Genomic DNA, 25,706 nt, shown 5'->3' with positions numbered 1-25,706 from the left:
GACCCCTGTAGACAGTGCCACACAAACCTCCTGTAGATAGTGCTACACATCCCCATGTAGATAGTGCCAAACACCCTTGTAGATAGTGCCACACCCCACATAGATAGTGACAAACACCCCCTGTAGATAGTGCCACACCCCCCCTCTAGATAATGGGATATACCCTTCATAAATAGTACCACACAGCCCCCTGTACATAGTCAACCACCCTCCTGTAGAAAGTGCCACACATCCCTGTGGAAAGAGTTACACCCCCATGTAGATAGTGCCACACACTCCCCTGTAGATAGTGCCACACACACCCTGTAGATAGTGCCACACATCCCGCTGTAGGTAGTGCCACACATCTCCTCTATAGAGTGCCAAACCCCTGTAGATATTGCCACACACACTCCTGTAGATAGTACTACACCCTCTGTAGATAGTGCCAAACACCACCGGTAGATTGTACCACATACCCCGTTGTAGTTAGTGCCACACACCCCTTGTAGATCGTATCACACACACCCCTGTAGATAGTGCCACCCCCTGAAGATAGTGCCACACTCCCCTTGTAGATAGTGCCACACACCCTGTAGATAGTGCCACACATTCTCCTGTAAGTAGTGCCACACACCCCATGTAGATAGTGCCACACACCACACTGTAGATAGTGCCACACCCCCTGTAAATAGTGCCACACATCCCGCTGAAGGTAATACCACACATATTGTAGATAGTGGCCCCTGTAGATAGTGGCACACCCCCATATAAATAGTGCCACACCTCCTGCATATAGTGCCACACCCCCTGTAGATAGTGCCACATCCACCCTCTGTGGATAGTGCCACACTTCCCACTGAAGATAGTGCCACACTTCCCACTGAAGATAGCACCACACATACCACTGTAGATAGTGCCCCCTGTAGATAGTGCCACGCCCCCTGTAGATAGTGCCACCCCCTGTAGATAGCCACCATTAAGTAATAGCGTCCCACAAACAAAGAAACATTTTTTATACTCACCTAGCCTCGTTCCCATGATAACCGGCGCTACGTGGTCTCACAGCATCCTCAGTCATGCGCCCTTGTGTATGCCGGAGCGATGCCGTGATATCACCGCACTGTTCTGTGCAGGGATACTGTCCCAGCATCTAATAGATTGCAGGCCTAGCTGTAGCCTAGTGAATGGTGAAGCAGGGACCTGAGAACTTCCTGCTCTGCGATAGTATTCAATTATATCTGCGTCCTGAGGACTGGCGCACCGGGCCAAATGTCTAGGGCCAGATGCAGGTGCTATCAATGTCACTGCCTCCTTCTCTTCCTTGATAAAAGTCTCTTTCCATGTCTGATTGGTGGCACTTAGAGAGACTATAATTAATAAACACTGTACAGGTGGCTGCTAGCGGCCCACTAATGTATCGGCCCACCTGACATTTTTCAGAAATGGCAGATAACTAATCTGGCCCTGTTCTTGTTAATACTTGAATGTACATCTATGGTACAGTTTCAACAAAATCCCGGAGACATTCCATTTTGTTTCTAATGCATGTTGTCATGATAGCATCACATACTTGCTGCAGAATTGCACGTACATGCACTATATTTGATGGAGATCTAGAGACTGTGCAGCCATTGTAATACACTACTATGTTGATGGATATAGCTTGAGATAATGTGTACTTTGTGACATGATGTGTTATACAGCTGAAAGTTGCATGCAGATCAGGGTAGACTGTGGCTTTAAAGGGTGTATTCACCTTTGTGATGATATTAAGTTTTTCTGCTATGACTTTTGCAAAACCGTGGCAAAACACTGTAGTTTAAATGATGTTCAATTGGTGTGAAAAGGCCTAATGTGTGACAAGATAACATTTCCAGCACTACCAATAGCCAAACACATGGCAAGATAGATTCACGTGGTTTATGCTAAATTCTAAATCTCCAAAATTCAACTAGGAGACATTTTAGCATCTTCAACCATCCAGTTTTGGTGGGCATGTGCACTCTTTAGTGTCAATTTCCTATTCTAAACAGACAAGAGTGGATCTCAAAGCGATAATCTTCTGCATACCACTACTGAAACTCATGGATATTAGCTACTGTATATATTCACTTTCCTGTCACATTGAGCCACCCTGGCTATTCCCTTCTGGCTACAACCTCTTTCCAAAAGCCATAAAAATCCCTTCCAGTGCATTCGTACTTCATAGATGGATAAATTGGTTCTACCATATATTACATGGTTAGTCAATGACTTCAATGAGCCTCTTGTAATATTGAATTATCTGTACATTTTCCCTGGTTATAACAGTTGATCACAGCACCTGGACCCTAGTTATACCTTTAAGTCCATTAAGTATTTGTATAAAAAAAATGTTTTTTTTGACTCTTGTATTTTAGGAAAGAAAACACTATTAAGTGTCTTAGTTAGCCCGCTAGTGACCGGCCCATAGTGTTTCTACGTCGGTCAGTAACGGGCTATATTCCGATGCGTTAGAATTTCTACGTCACTGCATCGGAATAAAGTAGCGCCGCCGGGGGGGTGGGGGGTTTAGCTCCCTGCTCTCAGCTGCCGGTATTCAGCGCCGTTACAATGTATGTGCCGATGTAAATGAGATTTTTATCTCCTCTCACCATGTATGTTAGGTGAGAGAAGATAAAAAAAACTACTTGTTAGGCCCCCGCTGCCACCGATCGTGACCCCCCGCCCCCCCCCCCGTGCCACCCCACCAACTAACTGCCGGGGAAAAAAGAAAAATGGTGCACGCATGTGCTCTCAGTGTAAGGCAGCTATTCTGCCAGTAAATAGAAACTGATCAGGGACCCTTATAATTGGTCCCATATTTTCAAAATACAGCACAGGATTTGTGCTCTTTCCCTCCCTCCTCTCACTGTAGTTGATCTGTGAGACGAGAGAGAGAGAAATACTATACAAATCTTGTGCTGTATTATACTGTGAAATACACCACATATTTGCCAGTGTTCCTATATTACCTGTAATCACCCCCCAGATTACCCGTAATTACCCCAGATTACCCGTAATTACCCCAGACTACCTGTAATTACTTGTTATCTACGTAATCCTTTTTTTTTTCCGCTGATTTCGTTTTAGTTGCAGTTATTAACTGTGGTTTACCGTATTTTTATTTTTTTTTTTCTGTTAGTGTTGCGTCTATATTATATATATAAAAAAGTACAAAAAAAATTTTAAATACAAAAAAAATAAAATTAACTTGTTAGTTTAGTGTTACAAAAAAATGAACCGCAGAAGCCGCAGAATGTTCTCTGCAGAGCAGGCATACGCCATGCTGTGCTCTAGCAGTTCCGTGAGCGGTACGGACACTGCGTCCGAAGCAGAACTTGGCTCAGAAAGCGACATAAGTTCTGCTTCTGCCACTGGACCCCCCCCAGCCCTATGGTGGTGGGTGCAGCAGTCACCTGTGAAGGGTCAGGAGCAGGGCCTACTAATGCAGTCCCCCCCGCAATGTGGGATCCTGCACTTTCTTTCTCCCCCCAAATTCCGCCATTTACAGTGACTCCAGGCATCAACACTGATGTCGCAAATTTTACCCCCTATCATTTTTTTTATTTTTTTATAGGCGATCAGGTCCTGGTATTAATTGTCCAGCAGACAAATTTATACGCAAGGCAATTTGTCACCCAAAATCCCAGGTCTTACTATGCCAGAGGATGGATCCCCACAACCGTCTGTGAGATTAAAACATTTTTGGGAATTACACTAAACATGGGGATAGTAAAAAAACCTTGTATCCGCTCCTACTGGGCTACCAGCGCTATCCACAGCACCCCTGTATTTGCTGCTGTCATGGCCCGAACGTGCTATGAGACTCTAATGCGTTTCATGCACTTCTCAGACAACTCCCAAATCCCCCCAAGAAGTGACCCAGGCCATGATCGCCTCAACAAGTTAAGACACCTCATCTCCCTCCTATCTGAGTCATTTCTAAATTTGTACACCCCAGGCCAAAAAATAGCGGTAGACAAGTCCCTTATGTCCTTCAAGGGCCGTCTATCGTTTCGCCAATACATCCCCTCCAAAAGAGCCTGATACGGTGTGAAACTTTATAAGGTGTGCGAGAGCACAACGGGCTACACCTGTGCCTTTTTTATATATGAGGGCAGGGACCGCCCCCTTAATCCCCCAGGATGCCCAGAGGATATTGGCATTAGTGGGAAAATTGTCTGGGAACTCATGGTGCCATTCCTACAAAAAGGGTACCATGTGTACACCGACAATTACTACACCAGTGTCCCCCTGTATAAGTCCCTCCATGCGGCTAATACAGGGTCCTGTGGAACGGTACGCAAAAATAGAGTCGGCTTCCCTCAACAACTGGTGTCCAGGCGAATAGAAAGGGGTGCGACTCTCTCATTTGCAAGCAACCAGTTGCTCGCTGTCAAATGGAGTGCCAAAAAGGAGGTTTACATGCTGACCACCGTACATGAGGACACCACAGTGGCAGTAAGAGAGAGGGGCGCTACCTCTGATAAGAGGAAACTGATCTGCGTGATGGACTATAATAAGTTCATGGGGGGAGTCGATCTATCTGACCAGGTCCTCCAACCGTACCTGGTCAAGCGCAAAGCTAGGGCCTGGTATAAAAAGGTAGCGATCTATCTCATCTAGAAGGCTACTTATAACATCTATGTGCTGTACAAGACCCAGGGAACGCTCAGTTTCCTCCAATATAAGGAGAAAATGATAGAGCACCTCCTGTTTGACTCCCCCGCACCTGGAGAATCCTTTGAGTCAGAGGACTTCAAAAGGCTCACTGAGCGCCACTTCCTTCACCCCGTCCCTGCCACTGAGAATAAGGAATACCCCCAAAGGAGATGCCGGGTGTGCAGTAAACACGGAAGGAGGAGCGATTCCCGGTTTTACTGCCCCATGTGCCCTTCAAATCCAGGCCTGTGCAACTTCCCCTGTTTTGAGACCTATCACGCTGTTTTTAATTATTGATTTTATGTATAATTTAGGGAACACCAAAAAGGATTGGGATGGGGGATTCATTTTAGGGAGTCAATTTCATTCATTCATATTTTTTGTTTCGTTTTTGGGCTTTCCAAGGGAGGGAGGAATTTTCACGGGGAGGTAGTAAAGTATTTATTTCAGACTGTAAAACTAATTTTCCCCTTTTTAATTTTTTTATACATTTCTTGGACAATTAAATCCTGGACATGATCACTCACAAATGAATACAGTTTATTGTGCAGGAGCCCACATCTGTCTATTCAGAACACGGACCCCACAAGTGTTCTTGAAATAAAAAATAAATGTGGGCATTGCATTTATTAGCAGATAAATCCAACACCTGTGGCCTAAGCCGCCCCTGAATTAGTGGAAGTCGTATGACTGTGTCCTGCCACATACAGCTGTTACATTCCTAATTCTGTACCAAGATATGGGCATGATATTTTTTTTTGGAGGATCTCTAATAATCGAGCTGTTCCTTATCAATACACCATGGGCTTTGTTACAGTTCTTCTGGAAGTACTGACATAATTTTGGGGATTAGTGATCCTTTACTGTTCCTATAGATGGTTTTGGACACTGCCCCTTTATATATACTTTAACCGATTGGTTGTTTTGTGCACATAGCGGTTCCTACCTTGCCGGGCAGGGGCCTGTTAGGGTATGTTCACACGTAGTGACCAAAAACGTCTGAAAATACGGAGCTGTTTTCAAGGGAAACAGCCCCTGAGTTTCAGACATTTTTTTAGCAACTCGCGTTTTTCGCTGCGTTTTTGCGGCGTTTTTTACGGTCGTTTTTGGAGCTTTTTTCATTGGAGTCTATGAGAAAACGGCTCCAAAAACGTCCCAAGAAGTGTTCTGCACTTCTTTTGACGAGGCTGTAATTTTACGAGCCGTCTTTTGACAGCGACGCGTAAAATGACAGGTCGTCGGCACAGTACATCAGCAAACCCATTGAAATGAATGGGCAGATGTTTGCCGACGTATTGGAGCTGTTTTTTCAGACGTAATTCGAGGCGTAAAACGCCTCCATTACATCTGAAAATAGGTCGTGTGAACCCAGCCTTATGGTGTACCGCATCACTTGGCACGTTCGTCCCTCATATAGGGATTGATGGAGCTAAAGAGACGTTGTACAACCAGTCACTGAAAAAAACAAAAAACCTTGTCATGGCAGCCCTGCAGGTGTTCTTCTATCTAGTGAACAGACTCGAGTTTGCAACATAGTTGGATACATTTTCCTCCATTTGTTTGAAGATATTGCCCGTCACTCCAGTACAGTTTATTTTTTCCTCTCTGACTGATTTTATATTAGGGCAGAATTCTGTCCACAATGACATCATAATGGCACCAACTGCTTCTTCAGCAAGACATAGTCAGTCATAAGTGCAGGCAAATACGTCTATAGCAACATATATCTATTATGACTACACGGCTTCACTTCTCTTTTGTATGCCGCACAAATTTATTAATGTGGCATATTTCTAACAAAATAACCTTCTACCACGTCTCCTCTATTTTATCTGGAAACGTAATAAGAATTTGAAGAAAACATTATATACCCATAGTGTCTGAAATAATACCCATTATTTCCTCCTTTAAAAATGTTCTGGTCCGCATGCTCACTACACCACTAGATAAATACCTTTAGGGGTTTAGTTTTTAAAATGGGGTCATTTCTGCGTGTTTTTTTTTTTTTTTGTTCAAGCAGCTCAATGCCCCTAAATGCATGATATGGGGCCTAGAATTTATTCAATTGTGCCCTGAAAGCCAAAGGGTGCTCCCTCTCTTTTTGGCCCAGCCACACGTCTAATAAGCAGATTGGGCCAACAATGGGAGTATTTTTGAAAACAGAAGAAACAGGGTGATAGATTTTGTGGTGTGTTTCTTCATTTTCATGTTCGCTTTACAAAGAAATTGGTCTTCAAACTGATACTTTTATGAAAAAAAGTGATTTTTTTTTTTTCACCTGCTATGCATTAAATTTAGCAAAAAACTGTGGGGTCAAAATACTTACTATACCCCTAAATAAATACCTTAAGGGGTCTAGTTTTCTAAATGGGGTCATTTATGGGGAGTTTCTATCGTTCTGGCAGCTCAAAGCCTCTCCAATTGTACAATGGGGCCTAAAACATTTTCAAGCAAAATATGAGTCCTGGAAGTCTCCGGGTGCTCCCTTCCTTTTGGGCCCTGCCGTGTGTCCAGGAAACGCATTAGGGCCACAATGTAGGTATTTTTGAAAACAGGAGAAACAGGATGATAGATTTTGTGGTGTGTTTCTTCATTTTCATGTTCGCTTTACAAAGAAATCGGTCTTCAAACTGATACTTTTATGAAAAAAGTGAAATGTAATTTTTTTTCACCTGCTATGTATTAAATTTTGCAAAAAACTGTGGGGTCAAAATACTTACTATACCCCTAGATAAATACCTTAAGGGGTCTAGTTTTCTAAATGGGGTCATTTATGGGGAGTTTCTATCGTTCTGGCAGCTCAAAGCCTCTCCAAATGTACAGTGGGGCCTAAAACATTTTCAAGCAAAATATGAGTCCTAGAAGTCTCCGGGTGCTCCCTTCCTTTTGGGCCCTGCCGTGTGTCCAGGCAATGCATTAGGGCCACAATGTGGGTATTTTTGAAAACAGGAGAAACAGGGTGATAGATTTTGTGGTGTGTTTCTTCATTTTCATGTTCTCTTTACAATTTCATAGAGGCTGCTGTAAACCGAAGGCTACAAAACTTGACAAGGTTGTTGAAAGGATGCTTTTGCTGTTAAAATCAATGTTATGAAAAATTAATTGCAACTTACAGTATATAATTAGAATTCTAAAATGTTTTCCCTACTTTATTAATGTTACTATTCCTAAGCCCACTCTGCATGGCAATTTAAGCTATGCAATGCCCAGCGCACACAGGTCACAAGATGTGACTTCCATGCAATTTGAGTCTCAACTTTTTCTTGTTGAGTTTCACTAAAATAGAACTTATGAAGTAACTTCAGGCAAACATAAAAACTTGACACTGCTCTTGTATCCCTATGTATAGTCTCTGTGTATATGCTTTCTCTTATATGCTCAGCCATTAGTCTGAAAATTTTGAGCATCCATTAACGCACCCTTATTGTTTTAGTTATAGTGCAAAAAATTAAGCATTAAATTTGTCCTATGCAAAGGTTGAGACATTTTGTTAGTCAAGACTTTGTAACATCCCTTTTGGCAGAAATCACTGCCTCTAAATGTTTATTATTGCCAGCTAATGGACTATGTAATCTTGGTCTTGGAATTAGTAATGTCACAAGGTGTGAAGAAAAGATAAACTAAATATATGAACTAATTAAATAAATGAATTAATTAACTAATTAAACAGACTAAGGGCTTATTCAGATGGCAGGGAAAGTCGGCTGTCACGGCCGTCTTTTTAACGGCCGTCACACGACTGCATTAAAACGAATGCATGTCTATGGGGCTATTCACTCGGCCATCATTTCAATGGACTGTGTAAATGGCCTGGGTACAAATAGGACATGTCCTATTTTTGACCGTGTTCCCGGATCCCTTAATAGACTCAAGTCTATGAGGGATCCGTGAAAACGGGTCCCGCACGGGTGCAAATTGACCGATTTGACACCCGGTCGTGTAAATACAGCCTAAAGTTTTCTGGGAAGGTTTGCCACAAAATTTTGGAGTGAGTCTGTTGGAATTTGTGCTCAGTCAAAACAGCATTTGTGAGATCAGACACTGATGTGGGACAAGGTCAGTCACGAAATCGGTGTTCCGAGTCATCCCAAAGGTTTTCAATAGAGCTAAGGTCAGGGAGAATCCCCAACTCTTAAAATAGACTTCAGTACATATATTGCATATATGCCAGAGTGCATTTCATTTGTTAATGCACTGTGTCTTTGAGTGCTGTAAGTTTATGCTGTTTTCCTTCCCCAGGTGGCATTCCACAAGAAGAGTGGCCTGTCTGGCCTGACATATTTTATGTTGTGCTGCTGTTTATTGCACTGTAATGTTATTTTTGTTTATGTAAGGTGCGGCAAATTATTGTTTCTCTGGTGGCCTAAATTATTTGGCACCGAGATGAATGGCGGATACACCTTCCTGGTTAATGTTCTGCCACTACATGACAGTGACTGGACGTCGGAGCGTGGCTATGCCACATTCTGGCACTTGTGGTGTAAAATTCATTCTGTTCCCGCCAAGTGTGTTCAGTGAGTGGGTGGAAGTAGCGAAACCTGGTGAAGAGTGAGACTGCTGAGAAGCAACTTGTGCTTGGGTCCTTATCTGTGGGTCCTGGAGCCTCCTCATGTGTGTGCATTATTTGAGCTGTGCTAGGTGCGTGACAGGCAGACAGTGAAGCAGAGCAGACAGACAGCCAAGTCTGAGAAATGTTCATTTGCCTGCTGTGGCTGGGTGTGCTATTAACATCAGCTTAGTAAATGTATTTTGTCACAAGCTCCTGGTCTCTGTTCCATCTCTTTTTTGACAAACCTGCCTAAAGGGCTGTGCACCGTCTTAGGCACCTACCTTACAGAAATCTATTACATGAAGCTCTAGAGGCACATTTATTGGGCTGATGTGACTTCCGGAGGCAGTTTGGAACTCTTTAGTGAGTGATGCATCAGAGGATCGGAGATTTTTACATGCCACGCATCTATGGAGATTACATGGCTGTGTGCTTGATATTAGGCGCCTGATTGCAATAGGTGTGGCTGAACCACCTAAACTTATTAATTAGGAAGGGTGTCTACATGCATATATATATTTCAGCAGTGCAGCTACTAAGAGAACCTGGAATGGGCTCTGTTGTCGAGCAAGACAATCAATTCAAAGCATTTGGGAGTCACAACCATGATGGTATAAACTGTTTTTGTATTGAGGTACTAGGCATTAGGCCTAGGGTCTCATAGTGATTGACACTGCATATGTTTATTTAGAGGCTGGACAGCCTCAAGTTTTTGTTCCCATTGCGCTGTAAAACGGCTTTGCCGTGTTTGAAGATAATAAAGCTAGTGTGCCAACCATCCTAACTTAAAGAACGCGATTCCATAAGCTAACTTGCCCCCAAGTTGTCACAATTTACAGTTGCATGAAAAAGTAAGTGAATCCTTTGGAATTACCTGGATTTTTGCATTGGTTATTAATAAAATGTGGTCTGATTGTTATAATTATCTTGTCACAATTATATACAAACACAATTAAATACAGCTAATAGCACAGAAACAATTGTACTGTCCATGTCTTTTGTTTAGCACATTAGTGTACCCTTGAACTCTTTCCCTGCCAAGGACGCATCTCATATGTCCTGGAATGGAGGCACTTCAGAAGCCAAGAACATATCTGATATTTCCTTGCTGCTAAAGGCTATAGTTCATTGAATTACCTCTCCTTATCAATCATAGAGCATACTTGCTCTCTGATTGTCATATTTATAGAAAAGGAGTGAGAATATGAGCAGTAACTCATCTATTTACCCCTCTGCTCCTAATTAAGCCGCATATTGACACCACTACCCAGATATTTACCAGCATCCGAAACATGGTGTCAAAAGAGTCACACCAAACAGTCACACACACATATAAAGTTTATACATTTTACGCAGTCGCTATCCTGTCAATGCCCGATCTGTAGCCTAAAATTCATTGACCACTTCTCTGGAGATACACATTACACGCTACAGTCATAGCAATAACAATTATTACTATTTCTAATACTTTTCTAATGGGTGGAAAAGATTACCGCCAGTCAGAAAATAGATTTTGCCCACTGAAAAAAACAAGTAGTAGTTAATACTATAGATTAGCTTCAGAGATATGTGATTATTGATTAGGGCTGTGTTCACAAGCTGCAGTCAAATTGTGTAATTGCAGCAGTTTTTTTTTATATCAAGACAAAAACTGCACTTTGACCATGATGTGTACACACAGCCTTAGTTAGTTTGTATGGGTTGATGGAAAATTAGATACCTATATAATCCCTAATTTAATTTGCATGCAAAATTTGATTGATTCATTCCTTTGGTTTTAGTGTTTCCACATTCAGATGTGGCGGAATTGCTGTGGAATTCCGCCGCTGGACAGTCCGCAGTAGAATTCTCCAGCGGCCGGTTTTTCCATTTGTTTCTATACATTTTTAGTCAAGTTAGTTCAGATGTTGCGGGAAAACTCCACTGCGGACCATAGGCTGCCGTGCAGAATTTTCAGTCCGCAGCATGCACTGTCTGTTGCGGAGAAGAAGCGGAATTTAACTCTGTATTTCAGTCTTTGCAATGCAAAAACTGAAATCTGTGGCAAGTCCGCTGTGTTTTCTGCAAAGTCTGAATTACCTGTTAAATATGCAAATGTTGGTGCAGATTTATTGCGTAATTGCCCCAAATCTGCTCCAACATTTGCAGCGGAAAAATTCTGCCACGTCTGAACGTGCCCCAACACATACATCTATGAACATAGACGTGTGATATGCATGAACACCTTACATATTACAGTTTTCTGTAAGTATATTTTGTTTGCATAAGGAATCTGCTTGACTGCACAATTTAGTATAGAATTTGAATTTTCATGCAATTTTTTCTTATAATCACTGTTTGATGCAAAGTGGTTGTGTGTATAAATTATTAAGTTGTAGCTCTATACAAGGTATGCTATGCGCTGTCAAAAAAAATTAGATATTGGTAGCATAGTAGATGTTAGTGGCATATATTTTTTTAAAGCACTTGTGGTTGATGGTCAAATGTTGCACGGCTTCTGTTTCTGTGTTTTTGAGAGCATAAGGTGCAAATGTATGTTTTAACACATTTTTTGTTTGGTACAAAGATACATAAAGGTGGACATATCTACCAACAGTATGTCAAGAAAACTTCAGGTTGTCTGCTTTCAGGAAATATATAGGGTTTAGGTGTGCACTCACCATTCAAGTAGTGTAAATTCAGTATTTTAGAGGTTGTTACTCTTTTAAAAATTCCAGCTTAAAACCTGATGTATCGTCTCTTCAATTCTGGTAATTTTATGAAGGTATGTGTAGACTTAGGGTATGTCCACACGTAGCCTAAACACTGCGGATTTTCCTCAACAAATTTAATTGCGGAAAATCCTCAGCGTAAGGGTATGTGCACATTTTTTTACAGCCATTTTTGGAGCTGTTTTTCTATAGAGTGAATGAAAATGGCTCCAAAAACGGTATCAAGAAGTGACAGGCACTTCTTTTTATGGGGCGTCATTCTACACGCCGTTCTTTGAAAATGTGGCGTAAAAGAACTCCCCGTCAGAACAGAACACCGTATTTCCCATTGAAATCAATGGGCAGATGTTTGTAGGCGTTCTGCTTCAGATTTTTCAGCCGTTTTTTTGGGACGTTTACAGCCCGAAAAACGGCTAAAAATAGCCCACGTGCACATACCCTAACACGTAGCAGCAAAGTGAATGAGCTTTAAATCTCTTTATTCAAGTCTCTTCCACATGGTAAGTAAAGAATCTGCTAAAGGGGACTGGAGCGTAGCCGTGCAGCGTGATGGTAGCTTGAGACTAGAGCTACGTTACTAATACTAGCCAAAACCCCAGCTACAACAGCCCACAAGCTTTGATAATGGTCAAATCGGCAAAGGAAAGACTCAAGCAGCAGTCTGGCATCCCTAAATTGGGGAAGGCACAAGCGGACATGGAGAAATTTCTCCATAAAATACATGATGCTTCACTGGCCCGAAAACTTAAGATGGTGCCCGATCATGCTGCTGCACATCCGCCGGATGAAGACTCAGAAGCAGATAGTAGAGGTGAGCACTCTGAGATGGGGGATGACTATGACCCAGCACCTGTGTCATGGGGGTTTACCAAACGTACCCTTTATAAGGCCCTTACTCCTATCACTAAGAATCTTACTGATATTAGATCTGACCTGCACCAGATAGGCACAAGGGTGGAAACGCTGGAAACTGCACAAACAGACATGAGAGCTTATCACAAAATGGTGAGAGACACTTTGCGCTCCCAATAGGACCAAATAAATGAAATGTTCTTGAGGACAGAGGACCAGGAAAACAGAAGTACGAGAAAGAATATTAGAACACGGGGTGTGCCAGAATCATATACACATGACTCTCTGCCAAAAATAGCTCATGAAATCTTCTCATCCATACTAGGCCTGAGCAGCAATGATGCGGTCAAAAAAGAACGGGTTCACAGAGCATTGTGCCCGAAACCTCGCACTAATAAACCCCCTTGTGACATTATCTGCGGTCTTCTGAGCTATACAGATAAGGCTTCTATTCTCAAAGCAGCTAGGACAAAGGGAAATTTAGACTTTGAAGGAACCACAATTTATCTCTATCAGGATATCGCACCTTCCACATTGTAGAAGCTCAAAGCCTGTCGGCCACTCGTGGAGGTGTTGCACTCCACCAAAACTCCATTCCGTTGGCTTTTTCCATTTGGTTTAGTGATACAAAAATATGGCCAACAAATCACTATCAGGAAGCATGAGGATGTGGACCAAGCTTGGGAAATACTGTGAATCCAGCCTATGGATATACCGCCATGGATGATGATGTCCCCGGAGCTGATGCTGCATCTGCCACTAGATCCCTACCCGTGGTCGGTCGCTGGGAAGATGTAGTCTCATAAAGCTAGGCGATCAACACTGAAAGTTACACCGACAGAGATTTGACTCCTATTGTGACTGACTTTCATCTATCGACAATCACCTTGCTGCTAGGCGATGCCATATCTTCCTCATCGGATCTGTGAGTAGGAGTGCATAGCCCTTTTTCAGGAAACACACTACAAGCATAATAAAATACCAGAATTGTCACGTAAAATCTTCTCTACTGCAATACATTGTACTCACTCCACGGCTAGCAGAGGCGTTAGTATATTAATTCGTAAAAACATCCCTTTTGAACTTCTCTCAGAACAGAAAGATCCAGAAGGCCGTTACCTTTTTATTAAAGCTAATATTGGAAATGATTCATTCTCTATAGCCAACTTATATGCACCCAGTAATAACTAGGTGTCGTTGATTGTTTAGACCTTAGATCGTTTTAAATTGTTTGCGGAAGGCTTAAAAATAGTTGATGGAGACTTTAACATCCCACTCAATCCCATAACTGACTCTACCAGTAAGGTATATGTGTCTTATAGAGCTATGGCAAGACTCCACGGGGTACTCACTGACCTACATATTATAGAAGCGTGGAGACTTCTCCATCCCAAAGTTAGAGATTTTTCTTATTACTCTACTGCACACCAAGTCTATACAAGACTGGACTATATATTCGTATCTGATAGTTCTCTCTCTATGGTACACACAACAGGGATGGGATCACACTCCAGTGGTAGTTTCTTTGAAACTTGACAGTGCTCCGAGGGGAGATACACTGTGGAGGCTGAACAACACAATTCTAAATGATCCTAAGCACTCTTCTGTGATACAGGAATGTATTCAGAATTATTTTTCGTATAATTCATCATCAGAAATATCAGACACTATTAGATAGCAAGCGCACAAAGTGGTTATACGGGGAGAGCGAAAGCTCTAGCATCTATATTAGGCAAGCTATTGCCCAAAATAATAGGTCCGGAACAAACTGGATTTGTTGCGGGACGACAGAGTAAAGATAACATAACGAGAGTCATCAGGTTGATCCAATAAGCACATTCATCCCACACCCTGTTGGTACTTCTTGTCACAGATGCCGAGAAGGCCTTCAACAGGGTGAGCTGGCAGTATATGGTTGCCACTGTGTCAAAATTTGGGATCCCTACCGAGTTTACACGAGCCATATTGACGCTACCACCAACCCAGTGCTAAGTTTAGAGTAAATGGCATACTGTCGAATTCTTTTAAGATTTCAAACGGCACTAGACAAGGATGCCCCTTATCACCTTTGCTTTTTGTGCTGGTGATGGAGACCCTAATTCAGAGGATCCATCAGGATGACAGTATTACGGGTATACAGATAGGCCAATTCACACACAAAACATCTGCATTCGCGGATGATTTGTTGCTACTAGTGACCACTCCTTCTGCCTCCCTTCAGAACATAACGCAAGCCTTTATGGAATTTGGCCTCTTATCAAATTTTAAAATTAACTATAGCAAGTCCGAAATTCTCAATATATCGGTCCCTCAACACTTAATGTTGGAGGTAGCCCATAATTTTACTTTTCGATGGCCCTTACTCTCAAATCTCATATTTGGGCATTTCTATACCAAAACACCCCTCTCTCCTTTATAAACTCAATTATGTCCCTATGTTAGCCTCCATTAAGAAACAATTAGAATCCTTAACACTTCCTTTCATGTCTTGGATGGGAAGAAAAAAATTGTTGAAAACTTTTATAGTGCCCAAAATATTGTACCTACTACAGACCGTGCCAATATGGCTACCTAAATCGTTCTTCCTGTCGATGAGAAAAATATTTTCAAGCTTCCTATGGAACAAGAAAAGCAAATACAATTGATTAATTCTGTCAGAATGCGATTATGTGACATTCATATATACTATAACGCTAATCATCTGAGCCGATGGAACTTGCTACAACACCCCTCTCAACCTACTTTATATACAGAGTTAGAACAACCTGCCTTCGTTACAAATGCCTCCCAACTTGGTTCCTTGCTATCTCCACCAGAAAGTCAAAATAATACCTGATCCTTGGGATATCCCACATAACATCAAAGCCTCATCACTGTTAAAGAGGCTCTGTCACCAGATTTTGCAACCCCTATCTGCTATTGCAGCAGATCGGCGCTGCAATGTAGATTACAGTAACGTTTTTATTTAAAAAAAACGAGCATTTTTGGCCAAGTTATGACCATTTTTGTAGTTATGCAAATGAGGCTTGCAAAAGTCCAAGTGGGTGTGTTTAAAAGTAAAAGTCCAAGTGGGCGTGTATTATGTGCGTACATCGGGGCGTTTTTAATACTTTTACTAGCTGGGCGCTCTGATGAGAAGTATCATCCTCTTCTCTTCAGAACGCCCAGCTTCTGGCAGTGCAGACACAGCGTGTTCTCGAGAGATCACGCTGTGACGTCACTCACAGGTCCTGCATCGTGTCAGACGAGCGAGGACACCGGCACCAGAGGCTACAGTTGATTCTGCAGCAGCATCAGCGTTTGCAGGTAAGTAGCTACATCGACTTACCTGCTAACGCCGATGCTGCTGCAGAATCAACTGAAGCCTCTGGTGCCGGTGTCCTCGCTCGTCTGACACGATGCAGGACCTGTGAGTGACGTCACAGCGTGATCTGGCAGAAGCTGGGCGTTCTGAAGAGAAGTGGATGATACTTCTCATCAGAACGCCCAGCTAGTAAAAGTAGTAAACACGCCCCGATGTACGCACATAATACACGCCCACTTGGACTTTTACTTTTAAACACACCCACTTGGACTTTTGCAAGCCTCATTTGCATAACTACAAAAATGGTCATAACTTGGCCAAAAATGCTCGTTTTTTAAAAATAAAAACGTTACTGTAATCTACATTGCAGCGCCTATCTGCTGCAATAGCAGATAGGGGTTGCAAAATCTGGTGACAGAGCCTCTTTAACTGATAACCCTCCAGAAGGACGATTCATTAATTGGTAGCTTAGACCCGAGACTTTCTCTTTAAGCATACCTATATAAAGAATTGTGATACTTTTCTTCATTTTTTGACAACTCACACCTCTCCTCAGCCGTGGCTAGCTGATACCCTTTCGAATTCTGTCTTGCCTCGCAAACTATTATCCACCGCATAAAAATATTTAATCTCCATGATCTGTCCACCTACACCAGTAGACCCCAGTATACATGGAAAGTGGATGAAGGAACGCAATATGACATTGAAAGAATCAGAAACTAGATTTATACTGTTAAATGTACATGGTTTCTCTAGGTGTAATAGGATACAAGAAAGCTTGCATAAGCTGGTATAAAATGCCTGTTGTACTGCATGCAATAACACGCGGGTTTCCTATCTACACATTTGGTGGGAGTGTCCACTTATTGCTCCCTTTTGGCAACAGATTGAATACAGGATCAATCAAATTTTCTCCATGACAATACAACTAACACCAAAGTTGACTTTGTTGTGAAAACCCACCCCAGATTTTACCCCTAAGAAGCATTGCTTACCCACCCTGCTGATTACAGCAGCAATATTACTCATTCCAGTTTTGTGGAGATCCACGACACCTCCGCAAATGCTTCAATGCGAAGCTAAAGTATCAGAATTGTGCCGGTTAGAGGAATTAGCACACTGGGAATTATTGACCAGACATAAGTATCTTCAAATTTGTCTCCCATGGATTGAACGTGATACTCAACATTATACCCCGGTGGTCTCATCTTAGAGATATGTTTCTTCTCCTCTCTTAACCCCTTAGTGACCACCAATACGCCTTTTTATGTTGGTCACTAAGGGGCCTTAGGCTAGGCTGACGCCTTTTCACGTTCGCCTAGTCTAAGTCCTGCACGGGTCTCCCGTGCAGGCTGGAGCCGGGGCTCAGTTGTCTGATGACAGCTGAGCTCCTGCTCCAACGCCCGCGATCGAAGTTTACTTAGATCGCGGCCGTTTAACCCGTTAAATGCCGCTGTCAATAGCGACCGCGGCATTTAACTTTGTTTACAGAGGGAGTGCGCTCCCTCTGTCACCCATCGGCGGCCCGCGAATGCAATCGCGGGTCTCCGATGGGGTGTCATGGCAGTCAGGGGCTTGATAAAAGCCCCCAGGTCTACCCTGGACATATGCCTGTTAGGACGCGACGGAGGCACGTCCTAACAGATTGCCTGTCAGATTTACACTTACAGGCAATAATGCTCTGGTATACGAAGTATACCAAAGCATTATAGCAGCGATCTGAAGATCGCACAGTAAAGTCCCCTAGTGGGACTAGTGAAATAAATAATAAATGTGAAATAAATATTATTAATAAAAGTTACAGTAAAAAAAAAATAAAACCATTTTTTTCCATAAAAAGTGGTTTTATTTAGTAAAAGTGTAAAAAATAAATAAAAGTACACATATATGGTATCGCCGCGACCGTAATGACTCCATTAATAAAGTTAATATGTAATTTAAACCGCAAGGTGAACACCGTAAAAAAAAACGCAAAAAACAATGGCGAAATTGCAATTTTTTTCCATTGCCCCCCAAAAAAGTCATAATAAAAATGAATCAATAAGTCCCATGCACCCCAAAACAGTACCAATCAAAACTACGTCTCGTCCCGCAGAAAACAAGCCCAAAAAATCACTACATTGATGGAAAAATAAAAAAGTTACGGCTTTTGGAAAGCGACGATGCAAACACAAATAATTTTAGTTCAAAAGTGTTTTTATTGTGCAGAAGTCGTAAAACATAAAAAACCTCTACATATGTGGTATCGCCGTAATCGTACCGACCCATAGAATAAAGGTCACATGTTATTTACGTCGCATAGTGAACGGCGTCAATTTAAAAACGCATAGAACAATGGTGGAATTTCAGTTTTTTTTTATAATCCCCCCAAAAAAAGTTAATAAAAGTTAATGAAAAAATTATATGTACCCAAAAATGGTGTTATTAAAAATTACAACTAATCCCGCAAAAAACAAGTACTCATACAGCTATGTAGACTAAAAAATAAAAACGTTATAGCTCTTTGAATGCGACTAACGAAAAACGAATAAAATAGCTTGGTCATTAGGGCCTAAAATGGGCTGGTCACTAAGGGGTTAATTTAACTTACCAGATGAAGGTTCTAGAGGTGACGTTTTAGCTGTAAATTGCACTCTTCACTGATGTCTAGACTCACAGACACCATAGCTGTTGACAAATAGATTTGTGTTTCCTTCTAGCACCTCCTTACATTGAGTATAGAACATTGAGTGTTCTATAGTATATTTTAAATATATATATATATACAATGCCTATGATATGCTTTGTACTACTTCTTGCTAAAAACCAAGTTCTGTAACTAGCTGACCAGACACTAGACCCCCCCCCCCCCCCACTTCCCTCCCTTTCCCTTACCCTATCACTCTGTTTTCCCTTTTTCGTACTAGACTTGGGATGTTTTGTACATTTATGTTACTACTCAAAGCATTCATCTGACATAATAATAATTGATTTGTGAAATTTTTCTTTGCAATATCTCAGCTCAATACTTTGGAAAATGTTTTATTGTATCCTCTAGTCATTTATGCTTTGTGCGTGTTCCATGTTATATATGCTTAGTATGTTTTTTATATGCTTTGACAATCTTTAATAAAAACAGTTTTGAAATTAAAAAAACAAAATTCTGCTAAAAAAAACTTTAGTAAATTGACCCGCGGTGCACTATTTATTTTTTTTGGGGGAAAAGATGAAACCAGATGAGGACATAGACACCTACATCAGTGTTTGAAAGAGTTGTTAACAAGAGAGGCTCCCAGCTGCTGAATGGGCAAAACTTCTCGCAGCCTACTAGATATGCAAGATTATGGTGGGTAACTGTCCTATCAAGGCCTTGCTGGACTCTGGTAGCCTTGTGTCCTTGGTTCATGCCAGCTTGGCAGCCGGTAAATTATGTACCTGCAAAACTAGTGCATTTTTTATGTATACATGGAGACAGCAAGGTCTATCCTGCAGCACTTGTCAAAATAAAGACTATGACAGGAATTGTAAATTATGAAGTGGTCGTTAAAAACCGAATGCATAGTGTAATACTAGGACGAGACTTCACATTATTTTGGGAATTGTGGGTAAAAGGTAAATTCCCTGAAGGGGTGTGCAGTAACTCCTGGAGAAAATGTGCCTTCCCCTGTAAATGGTACAAAAGTTGATTTTTTTAACAGAAATGCATGATAATGTTGACAATTTTCCATTGCAGATGTTAGCTGGAGAGGAGATGCTCCTCCTGCTGATCAAAAGTACCTTGTCTAGAGGTGTCCTGAGATAATTTTGGGACTACTTAAGTAAGAGACCCTGTTCTCGTAATGCATCAGGAATTTCAGGTCCCCATACAGTCAAATTGTCTGCCCCCACTCCCGTGGCACCGCCCATTAATGGTTCCCCGTCCAGCACCATATCACGCTCTTTGTGTGATACATAACTAATAACTAATTAATTTGGCCGAAAGATTTTGATGTCGTGAGCATGATGTCAAGATGTGCTAGATTGCAGGGTGGGGCTGCTGGGTGGCTGCTTAAATAGAATATGTCTCTAATTAAAAACATTTTTTAGTAAGTTACTTTTTTTGTGTATTTTGTATTCTAAATTAAATTATAATTTAACATGTTTTCCTATGTTGGCCACCAGAGGGAGAACTCCCCATGATTACAGCAGGGGTAATCAGGCAAAGCAACCTGACTCAATTGCTGTAAATGTGGGAAGGACATTCTCTCTACTAGTGACCACACTCACCCCTCCCTATTTTTTGGTTAAAAGCCAGGAGGAGGTGTCTTCAAATTGCCTGCCACTGTGCAGCTTCATTTTTGTTGTACAATGGTAGGATGTGCTCATCATGGCAGCAGAGGATACAGGACACACCAAAAGGTTGAGAATAATGAAAATCAAGAGGGAAAACCCTGTGGTGAATGACTTTTCAGTTGACAGGTTCACATGGCGTATATTTGACAGATTTTTTTGGCGCAACTTATGTGCCAAAAAACATGTAAAAAAAACGCTCGATTCAGCATCCTATTTACATCATTGGGAAGTGCGCCAATTGTACATACATAAATGTCTTCAGGGCCTGGATTTCTATGAAATGGCAAATAGAATTAGTAGTCATTCCATCCCTCACTCTGGTACGGGTGTCACCCCTAGCCCAGCTAGCTGAGATGAAGCTACTGGGCTCATTACTGAGTGATACAAGCTCTGCAGATAGTTTAGAGAGGGTTAGGGTATGTGCACACGCTAACTGCATTTACGTATGAAATAACGGAGCTGTTTTCAGGAGAAAACAGCTCCGTCATTTCAGACGTAATTGCTTGCACTCGCATTTTGCGAGGCGTCTGTAATGGCCGTAATTGTGAGCTGTTCTTCATTGGAATCAATGAAAAACGGCTCAAATTACGTCCAAAGAAGTGTCCTGCACTTCTTTGACGAGGCTGTTATTTTACGCGTCGTCGTTTGACAGCTGTCAAACGACGACGAGTAAATTACAGGTCGTCGGCACAGTACGTCGGCAAACCCATTCAAATGAATGGGCAGATGTTTGCCGACATATTGGAGCCGTATTTTCAGGCGTAAATCGAGGCATAATACGCCTCGTTTACGCCTGAAAATAGGTCGTGTGAACCCAGCCTTAGAGCCAAGCAAATCACTTGGATCTGCTGTGGAATGTCTGACTCAATGAAGTCTGTAGTAACAACAATTGTGCATAGGTGAGAAAACCTGCATTTGTGTACAGTTAGCGCCCAGATGGGCAGGGGTATTTTCCTTTATTGGATGCAAGTCTTGTATGCTGCAAAGCACCTGTTTTGTTGGACTATAAAAATGAAGCTAAGGACAGTTGACACTGCCAACCACAACATGTATATATCTCGCAAATGATATACATATATTTGGTATCCTCATACCCATAATAACATGTTAAATAAAAAATGTTTGAATAATGGAAAAAAACAAAATATTTTCTAATAAAATAAATTGTATGCTACATACATTTTCCCTGAAAATGGTTTCTAAAAGATCTACAACTCGTTCTGCAAAAATAAAGACCTCATATGGCTATATTGATTAAATAATAACAAAAAAGTTATATTCAATTAAATGTAGAAGGACAAACAATTTAACTGGTCTTTTAACGTCATTAAGGGGTTAATATTCACTAAAAAGACCCAAATTATGCCCAAACTATATTTATTAACCAAAAATTTAACGTCTACGAAAAAACTGACACATATGGGATGTTTTTTGCAATTTTAATGTGGCTGTTAGGGGTTTTTGAAAAATAACTCAGATCTGTTATACCTGTATAACTATAAAACAGAGTATTGTGGAAAGGTATATAATTAGATTTATCTGAAATGTTTATTATGTCAATAAAGGAAAACCAATAATGCCTACTTTTTTGACTGGCTCCTCACCAGCTAGAACAGGGGCTTCAAACACGCGGGCCGCGGGCTGCATGCGGCCCCTGAGGCTGTCATCTGTGGCCCGCAGGACACAGAGCCGCTAGTATCGGCTCTGCTCCAGGAATCTGTGGAGTTTCCTGACATCGCTCTCCATATATGGATAGTGTTGTCAGGGTCTTCCCCAGAGCAGAGCCCCCGGCAGAGTGCTAGTATTGGCTCTGCTCTGGAACTCTGTGGAATTCCCTGACATCGCTGTCCATATATGGACAGTGTTGTCAGGTTCTCCCCAGAGCGGAGCCCCGGGCAGAGCGCTAGTATCGGCTCTGCTCCGGAACGCTGTGGAATTCCCTGACATTGCTGTCCATATATGGACAATGTTGTCTGGGGCTTCCCCAGATCCGGAGTCCCGGGCAGAGCGCTAGTATAGGCTCTGCTCCAGGACTCTGTGGAATCCCCTGACTTCGCTGTTCACATATGGACAGCGATGTTTAGGGCTTCCCCAGAGCTGGACATTGATGTCAAGAGCACAGCTGGAGTCCCAGTAGGAGCACTACTAGCGCTCTGCCTGGGACTCCAGCTCTGGGGTTGCCCCTGACATCTCTGTCCATATATGAACAGTGATGTCAGGAGTAGAGGCAAAGTGCTAGAAGCGGCTCTGCTCCGGCACTCCATATATGGACACTGATATCACGTGCTTCCCCAGAGTTCCGGACCAGAGCCTATACTAGTGCTTCGCTCTGGGAACCCGGGTCTGGGGTTGCCCCTGACAGCACATTCCGGTCCAGGAGGATCACCTGACGTCACTGTGTATGGACAATGACGTCAGGGGCTCCTCCTGCAGAGGAATCCCTGGTCAAAGTGTCGGAAACGCTCTGGCTGGGGATTCCACTCCTAGAGGGAGCCCCAATGGAGCTATCTACTGGGGGTGTGTGTGGCACTATCTACAAGGGGTGTGTGCGGCATTATCTACAGAGGGTACTGTGGCAGCATCTACAGAGGTCACTGTGGCAGCATCTACAGAGAGCACTGCGGCCGCATCTACAGAGGGCACTGTGACAGCATCTACAGAGGGCACTGTCACAGCATCTACAGAGGGCACTGTCACAGCATCTACAGAGGGCACTGTGGCAGCATCTACAGAGGGCACTGTGGCAGTATCTACAGAGGGCACTGTGGAATTATCTACAGAGGGCACTGTGTGTGGCAGTATCTACAGAGGACACCGGCATTATCTAGGGGTGTGTGGCATTATCTACAAAGGGCACTGTGGCAGTATCTACAGAGGGCACTGTGGCATTATCTATAGAGAGCTCTGTGGCACTATCTAAAAAGGGGCTACCCAATCTTGACATTTGTGTGTCTGCCAAACGCTGCCAACTGAGCCGCCGGACTGCATTTAGCAACACTTAAGCTGGAAAACTGGATTGTTGAAATAAGCATGTGGAGAAAACTCACAAATTTCCGTTAAGTTTAAACATAGCGCTATTATTATAGTAATGTAGTATTGTTATAGTAATGTAGTATTATTATTATAGTAATATAGTGTTATAGTAGTTCAAATAACTCATTGATTAACAATAATTTTGTATTGTATCAAATTTGAAAGTAATGCAGCCCATTAACTTCAAATTTTTTCTATATGTGGCCCACTTACCCGGCCGAGTTTGAATCTCCTGAGCTAGAACATGTTAAGCCTGGGCCTCATCATTGGTCAAAGCCTATGCCCAAATTAAAGTTATTGCTCAAGCGATCTTTTATTTGATTCCAGAGTGCAATATAAAATTACAATATAATCACTTCCCAACTTCAAATTCCATTGGTTCATCAATGTTTGCTAGTGTGTTTTTTTCCTCAGTGTACTCTGAATAGATTTTCATATTTTATTGCTTTTATACAACACACATTTGCATAAAGTTCAATGTAAAAGTAAATAAGGCTAAGTCTAAGTTCACACTACCATTAGTATATGTTTACCTCTCTTCCATCAGAGGAAGAGAGGATCGAAAGATTATTCGGAAAACAACGGTTCCTTTAGAATTACAATTTGTTTCAGTTGCTATACGTTTGTCTCTGTTCGCTGAGTTTCCATTTTTTTTGACAGAGGCAAAAGTGCAGTCTGCCGAACTTTTGTTTCTTTAAAAAAAACGGAAACCTAGTGAACGGAGACAAACAGAAAGCAACTGGAATAAAAGAATTATCATTGAAATGAATAGTAATTCTAACGGAACCATTGCTTTTCGTTTAATCTTTCGATCCTCTCTTCCTCTGACGGAAGAGAGGTAAACATATACTAACGCTATTGTGAAAGAAGCCTAAACAATCTACTATTTTAACTCTTATAAACAATATGTTCTTCACTTGATTGATAAAGATAAGATTTTTGTCTGTTGACAGATGGTTATCCAAAAGACGAAATGATTTACCGATGGAGGAAAAACTCAGTGGAAACATCAAATCAGAAATCGTGGAGGCTTTATCAGTTTGATTTTATGGGCCTTAGGAATACTTCTGAAATTGTGCAAACATCAGCAGGTAAGAAGCAATTCAATATGACTCCAATCATAATTTTTTTTAAATATATCTGTTGAACTCTCAGGAAAGTAAGTTCTTTAAAAAACATAAATTGCTGCTTCTTATTGCTAAGAATATAGCGTTTTGTGTTTAATCCCATGTGGTCCTAATTTAATGTATGCTGATTCAGCATATTCCCCTTAGTTCTATATTCTAACATTAACATATCATTTCTACAGTATGTAAAGTGAACAGCGTAAAAATAAATCGAAAAAAATAATGATGGTATTGCTGTTTTTTTTCCACTCCTTAGAAAAAAAAAAAAAAGTTATTCAATACATTATATGTACCCCAAAATAATGCTATTAAAAAATACAACTTCTTTCACAAAAAACAAGTCCTCATATCGCAATTGCAATAGTTGAAAGAAAGATTATCTATGTCTCTCAGAATGCGGTGATGAAAAAAACAAGAAAAATCACTGCCATAGGCTTGGAATGGAGTGGAAGGGAGCATGCCCAACCGTAGCTCCGTTTAACTCCTTCAAGCAAGCGATCTTGCTACTAGTGGAAATAGGGGACACGGGACCCCTCTTCGGGCGATCGGTGGGAGACACGGTGGTAGGACCTTTACCCTATCCATTGAATAGGTGATAACTTGTTACAGCCGTAATACCTCATTAACGCCCAAAATAGGTTCTGTTCTTAAGGGATTAATATTGTGTATCAAAACTGTCTTACCCCTTGCTTGGATCCTTAGGTACTGTATGTCAACGACATGTTTTTTGAATACTGTCCCCTCATTTCCTTTTGACCCTGCTAACTCAAATGTGCTTTATAATCAGCTGGTTCTTCTTGCAAGATGTCCATAATAATATGCAGTAGGTTAAGAAGAAATGTTGCTTTGAGGCCGGATTCACACGAGCGTATGCTTTTTGCGCACGCAAAAAACGCGGCGTTTTGCCTGCGCAAAAGGCACTTAACAGCTCCGTGTGCCATCAGCATATGATGTGCGGCTGCGTGCTTTTCGCGCAGCCGCCATCATTATGACACTCCGTTTGGATGTTTGTAAACAGAAAAGCACGTGGTGCTTTTCTGTTTTCATTCATCCTATTCACAGCTGTTGCGCGAATCACGCTTGTCCCACCGGAAGTGCTTCCGTGTGGCATGCGTGATTTTCACGCACCTATTGACTTCAATGGGTGCGTGATG

The 25,706-nt window shown here is 41.8% G+C and overlaps 1 protein-coding gene across 3 annotated transcripts in view; it reads left to right on the top strand.

The window, feature by feature from the left end:
- Positions 1-25,706, top strand: part of GABRG3 (gamma-aminobutyric acid type A receptor subunit gamma3) — a 485,326-nt gene that overhangs the window by 399,103 nt on the left and 60,517 nt on the right. For 2 of the 3 annotated variants that reach the window (XM_075852586.1, XM_075852584.1), the window contains exon 6: positions 24,361-24,516. In XM_075852586.1, the coding sequence (XP_075708701.1) occupies positions 24,361-24,516 (156 nt within the window). The remainder of the gene's footprint in view (positions 1-24,360; positions 24,517-25,706) is intronic. The other variant, XM_075852585.1, reaches the window with a different exon arrangement.

The sequence above is a fragment of the Rhinoderma darwinii genome, chromosome 2, assembly GCF_050947455.1.
Source record: "Rhinoderma darwinii isolate aRhiDar2 chromosome 2, aRhiDar2.hap1, whole genome shotgun sequence".
NCBI classification, from domain to species: domain Eukaryota; kingdom Metazoa; phylum Chordata; class Amphibia; order Anura; family Rhinodermatidae; genus Rhinoderma; species Rhinoderma darwinii.
Note: the sequence above shows the minus strand (reverse complement) of the source record. Positions and strands in the feature narration are given on the sequence as shown.